Here is a 5,994-nt window from a genome sequence, read left to right on the forward strand (position 1 = left end):
ACACACACACACACACATATATATATATATATATGGCTGTCAAATCGATTAATCATGGTTTATCATAAGCAAAATAAAAGTTTGTTTATGAGTGTACTGTATTTTTTTATATCTATATATATAAGTAAACACACAACAAGTTAAAACGTATAAAAACAATGCAATTTCACACAATTTTCAATTTTTTTTTATCTTTAACAATAATGTACTTACAAAAAATGTTTCAGTATTATATTTCAAAAGAGCACTGAAAACCCTGTTTTCCCATGATGTGGCCCCACATTTTGAACAAATGATTTCAGATGAATTTTGCAAGAAATATCAATGTATGTGTAAATGTCAAAGGAGTTGTCTGTGGTTCTGACCCATCTCACAGCCGTGTTTGTCTGCCTTCTCCAGCAGGAGGTACCGCGGGGACTCAGGGAGAAAGGGCAGAGTTACTAGCTGCAGGAGACCAGCCGCCCCGCTGAAGGCCAGCAGCCAGACCCAGTGCTCCTCAGTGCCTAACACCTCACTGACACACACACACACACACACACACTCTCAAAACCCAAGCTTTAAAGTTGAAATCTTTCGGTTAACACATGAATGTTACAGGAAGATAAACCTGCTGTTAATGACGCACCTGATCCCGAGCAGCTGGCCAAAAAACTTCCCCATTGAGACAAAAGAGGCCACCGACACACCAACCATCCCACGCAGCCTCTTGTGGGCGCACTCCAATATATACATGGTGTGGACAGTCAAACTCACACCTGCACAGACAGCACTCAAGCAGTTAACATAGAAAAATAGCACAGAAAAAAAAAGACCATGCATTTACAGATTTACCAACACACCAGCGTTGATGCCGTATAGCACACGTGCCACCATGATGTTGAAAACAGACGCGTTGCTTCATATTTTTGTGGAAACCGTGATACATTTCATTTCATGTCATAATTCTTTGATGAATAGAAAGTTCAAAAGAACAGCACTTATTTAATAACAGCATTTTTTTACTTTACTGTCACTTTTGAACAATAAACATTAAATTCTTTAAAAAAAATTATATATATATATATATATATATATATATATATATACCGCCCCGCTGAAGGCCAGCAGCCAGACCCAGTGCTCCTCAGTGCCTAACACCTCACTGACACACACACACACACACACACACTCTCAAAACCCAAGCTTTAAAGTTGAAATCTTTCGGTTAACACATGAATGTTACAGGAAGATAAACCTGCTGTTAATGACGCACCTGATCCCGAGCAGCTGGCCAAAAAACTTCCCCATTGAGACAAAAGAGGCCACCGACACACCAACCATCCCACGCAGCCTCTTGTGGGCGCACTCCAATATATACATGGTGTGGACAGTCAAACTCACACCTGCACAGACAGCACTCAAGCAGTTAACATAGAAAAATAGCACAGAAAAAAAAAGACCATGCATTTACAGATTTACCAACACACCAGCGTTGATGCCGTATAGCACACGTGCCACCATGATCATCTCAAACGAGAGGGCGGTTTTACTAAACAACATCAGGACAGCTCCACAGATTGCCACCACATTGTTCAAAAGCAGAGTTGTCTTCCTATCGAGAGTTAAAAACACATACTGTACAAACACACTGCACTTCAATGCTGCTCCTTGAATACCACACATTTTTTGGGCTTCAAAATCTCAGCAGCCATTCACTGCCATTATAAAGCTGGGAAGAACTAGGACATTTTTAAATATAACTCTGATTGTATTCATCTGAAAGAAGAAAGTCATATACACCTAGAATGGATTAAGGGTGAGTAATTCATGGGGCAGTTTTCATTTTTGGGTGAACTACCCTTTAAGAATCCCTTTTTTTTGCACTCAGCCAGAACTTTTACATTTTTCATTTTTTCCTGTGCCAGTTACAGGAACAGAACAGAACATAACCTGGAGAGAATTAATGTAGGTTAGACTGGTTAGAAGAAATATCAGCAGCTGGTTGTTGCCCTTAGCATCACTTCAGGTCAATTCTGGAATTAAAATCCCATGTTGCTTATTATTGATTCACACTCTAAGAATGCTCAATACCACAGATGCTTCTGAAAACGCAGAAACATGGAAAGATCCATGTTAGCACCTGAAAATCAACCTAGTTACACTACCATTCAAAAGTTTGGGGTCAATAAGGTTTTTTTGTTGTTATTAAGAAATTAATACTTTATAAGAATGCATTAAATTGATGAAACATAACAGTAAAGACAATTATAATGTTACAAAAATGTATTTCAAATAATAATTAACATTTTTCAGAAATAACAAATGTTTTCAACACTAATTATAAGAAATGTTTCTTGAGCAGTAATCAGCATATTACTCATTTCTGAAGGTTCATGCGACACTGAAGACTGCTTTGCATCACAGATATATTAATACTATATTCAAATAGAAATCAATTGTAATAATATTTCAGAATATTGTTTTTACTGTATAAAATATATGCAGCCTTGGTGAGATTAAGTGACTTCTCTGAAAGGTATTTAAAAATTTTTTTACTGACCCCAAAACTTTGAATGGTACTGTATATTCATTGGCATTAAAGGAACAGTTCACCCAAAAATGAATTCTCTCATCATTTACTCATCCTCATGTAATTTCAAACATGTATGACTCTCTTTCTTCTATATTTCATTTGTTTTTAACCATATCACCTCAAGTCAATGGAATTCAAAACAGCGTGGATAATAAAAAAACAACAACAACAAAAAACAGATTATCTTTCATTTCTGGGTGAACTATCCCTGTAACATTCTTCAGCATCAGCCTATGACCTGACTAGGATGTCTGCTATATGGATGCACTTCCAGTACCTTCCATACGCTCCTGCCAGATGTCCAGCATACAGGGTTCCAGCCAGCCCTCCCATGCAGTACATGGACACAATGAAGGACCAGATGAGGGACAGCTCCCAGGGCTCAAGAGAGCGGCCATAACGCTGCTGGCAGGTGCTGTTCACCAGCTCTTTAATAAACTTGCAATGTAAGCACAAGTCTCAGTTGATTATGTCATTCATTTCATTTTATTGAACCACAGCGTTTCACAGGTTAGCACCAACTCATAAGCTCTGATATGTATTGATTCTTTGATCCTTTGGGGATGCCAAATCTTAAGACAGAGGCAGAAATGCATTTGATTAATACTGATGACCTCCAACCCCCCTATTTGCAGCTCAAAAGAGACAGTAAATCAGCCCAGACACTATGTAACTGAACGTGTGATTACTTACAAGTGATGGCGAGTTAAGGACAGAGATATGGAAGCCGTATTGAAAGGTTCCTCCTATTCCTGCTATGAAAATGGCTGCAACAAGCACAGGGCTTCTCGCCTGCAAAAAAGGAACATTTTTTGTGAAAACTGAACAATCAAACTACGATGTGATGTAAGAGCTGGCCTACCAGTTCTCTTAAAGCCCCCGTCATTGTATGTGCAAATGCAGCGTCCTCTACATGGAGTCTTTATAACAAGTGAAGATGACAAAGCAATAACAGAAATGTCTAACTTACTGTAGATGTGTAACTTTTCATGCTCGGTTGAGATTTGGGTGACAAAAGCAGGGTAAAGTCGGATTCATCTTCACACGCCTCTCGGGTAGTGGTTTCTTTTGTCTCAAAAATTAATTAAACTAAAACGTCAATACAGCAATCTCGCCAACTTTTGAAATGACACTGACATCTGAGATGAGGTTACAAAAAGTGCTTCAATATTTCTCCACTTTCCACCAATATAAATAATATAGCAATCGATTTATAATTTCATCATCACAGATAAAGTGACCCAACTGTTAATTCACGACGTCAATTTGTAGGCCGACCCGGAATGCTAATTCACCATGGGGCACCTGTGGGAATTTCTAATGGGTTTTTAGAACAACACTTTTGGATTTATAAGTAAATTAAGCCTGTTGTTGACATCAATTGAAGAGACATTTGTTCAGCAAAATAATGAGTTTTTGTTCTCCAACATAAATTACACAAAGTTCTGAAACCTCTAATGTCAGTTCTAAAACCAATTTATTAGCAACACTTTTCAAGCACACAAAGGTTTCAACATTTGATGTTTGACTGTTTCATTTATGTTTACCCATAAATCCAGTTCTCTGCCAGGTTTTAGGCCTCAAACTGAGTAGATGCAAATCAGGATGATTTGACATAATTCTATTTTTAATAAATTCTACGGCAAATGTGACTCCATTCAAAGCGATGTGATGGAGATGTGGGCGTCTCTGAGTCTTAGAGCAGGATGAAGCGTGTGAGACCACCGCCTCGGACTTCCCTCAGACGCTGGCAGTGGCGTAGCATGTTCAACATGCCCACAAACCGTTTGTCCACCTTCAGCTGGGTGAACTCTCTGATGTCTTGCTCCACGATGAAAAACTGACCTGCAGGACACAGAAGGAGTTGATGGATGACCTCTTTCAGCCCATAAGAACTTATTAAATACCAGACCAGGATAAATGACCCTAGTTATCGGAGCACTTATACCAGTTCATGCGCCGGTGGCATTAATAGTTTTCTGGAGCAAACAGTAAACTCTCAATTCTCCATATGACAAGACTGTTAATACATGATGGACTGCAGTGCTAAACGTGGTCAAATAAGCCTTTGACCAGCAGCTCTGGAAGAGACAGACAGATAAAATGGTGATACCCTTGGTGTCCTTTGTTTCTTGGTCTTTAAAGCGCTGGTGGAGCGTGCGGGACACATTGTTCAGGGTTTTGACTGGCTGATGGAGGATCTTATATTTTGACGTCACAGCTGTGTTGATGCTTTGCACCGCTGCGTTCAGCTGGTCATACGTCACGCGTCCTTTCATATACCTGTGACAGCACAAGTGAAGATCAAGAAATGGACTTCATGTGAATTGCAGTAACAATTTGAAAGATAATAGAACTGCATTACAACTGTTCTCTGGAATACTTGATTCTGATTGGTTAATCATGGAATTCCTGTTCCAAAACCGAGTGAGCTCTCTTCCTTTCTGCTGTCTACATTAGTAACTACTTTTCAATACTTTTCTAACCAAAATGGAGCATCATAAGTAACCAATTTGAGACATTCTACTAATGCACTGTAGCAACACAAAAGCACTCTGTACCTGACCCACCATTGATTTCAATAGAGCGCAACTGTAGAATTCTGGGAGTAAAAATTCAAATTTCTTCATAGGGGAATAACAAGGTTATTAATCAATGGTTTATGCTTTTGTTGAAGACATCAGCTCACATTATTTCAACATATTTTTTAAAATCACATTAAACAGTGAAAACTACATTACCCACAATTCTGCAAAGAAATGTCCACCAATCAGAGAATAGAGTTCCGAAATTTGAGTTCCAGAAGTATTTTTTTATTTTTATCTTTTACATAGGGAAATATATTTTTAACAATAACTTGTTATAGACAGACCTCCTATGAGCTCTGAGGTTGTTAATCGATGGCATATAATTGTGTTATTTTACAATAATCTTTAGTTATTTTGTTAAAATTTTAGCCATCACGTCTGGAAACATAGATCTATTTGAAGCTTCTTGGAGGCCTCTCTTCAATCACCTGTTAAAAATGTCCAATAACCATGACACCACTTGAAAATTTTGTAATTGTAATTTTGTTTAATTTCTGCGTCAAAGTTAATGTTACGCCCATGTGTGGGTGTGTGTTTTTTTTCTTAAATACCAAATTTGATTATTTGAATCTTTCTATGATTTTTTTTTTTCTCTCTTAAGTACTTGTTAAAGTTAGCGACAATGTTGACACTTGCAAATCTATCTGCTCTCTATTTTTAGTGTCACTTTCCCTATCAACATTGCTTTAAAGATAAAATACCTAGGTGATTATTTATTATTATTTTTATTCTATTCTGTTCTTTTATTTATTCTATTCTATTCAAATACTTAAATATTTGTGTGTATATATATATATATATATATATATATATATACAGTGGGCACGGAAAGTA

The 5,994-nt window shown here is 37.6% G+C and overlaps 2 protein-coding genes across 2 annotated transcripts in view; both read right to left on the reverse strand.

The window, feature by feature from the left end:
- The window catches only part of LOC107686496 (solute carrier family 2, facilitated glucose transporter member 11-like), an 8,009-nt gene extending 4,551 nt beyond the window's left edge, over positions 1-3,458 (reverse strand). Inside the window, exons 1-6 of the mRNA XM_016483531.1 lie at positions 3,435-3,458; positions 3,266-3,364; positions 2,850-3,010; positions 1,467-1,591; positions 1,253-1,382; positions 366-514 (exon numbers count right to left, since the gene is read on the reverse strand). Coding sequence (XP_016339017.1) covers positions 366-514; positions 1,253-1,382; positions 1,467-1,591; positions 2,850-3,010; positions 3,266-3,364; positions 3,435-3,458 — 688 coding nt within the window. The remainder of the gene's footprint in view (positions 1-365; positions 515-1,252; positions 1,383-1,466; positions 1,592-2,849; positions 3,011-3,265; positions 3,365-3,434) is intronic.
- Positions 3,459-4,032: 574 nt separating this feature from the next.
- The window catches only part of LOC107686503 (spindle and kinetochore-associated protein 1-like), a 5,171-nt gene continuing 3,209 nt past the window's right edge, over positions 4,033-5,994 (reverse strand). The window contains exons 6-7 of the mRNA XM_016483542.1: positions 4,686-4,855; positions 4,033-4,417 (exon numbers count right to left, since the gene is read on the reverse strand). Coding sequence (XP_016339028.1) covers positions 4,269-4,417; positions 4,686-4,855 — 319 coding nt within the window. The 3' untranslated portion in view covers positions 4,033-4,268. The remainder of the gene's footprint in view (positions 4,418-4,685; positions 4,856-5,994) is intronic.

This window comes from Sinocyclocheilus anshuiensis, unplaced genomic scaffold (assembly GCF_001515605.1).
Source record: "Sinocyclocheilus anshuiensis isolate Anshui unplaced genomic scaffold, SAMN03320099.WGS_v1.1 scaffold838, whole genome shotgun sequence".
Lineage (NCBI taxonomy): Eukaryota > Metazoa > Chordata > Actinopteri > Cypriniformes > Cyprinidae > Sinocyclocheilus > Sinocyclocheilus anshuiensis.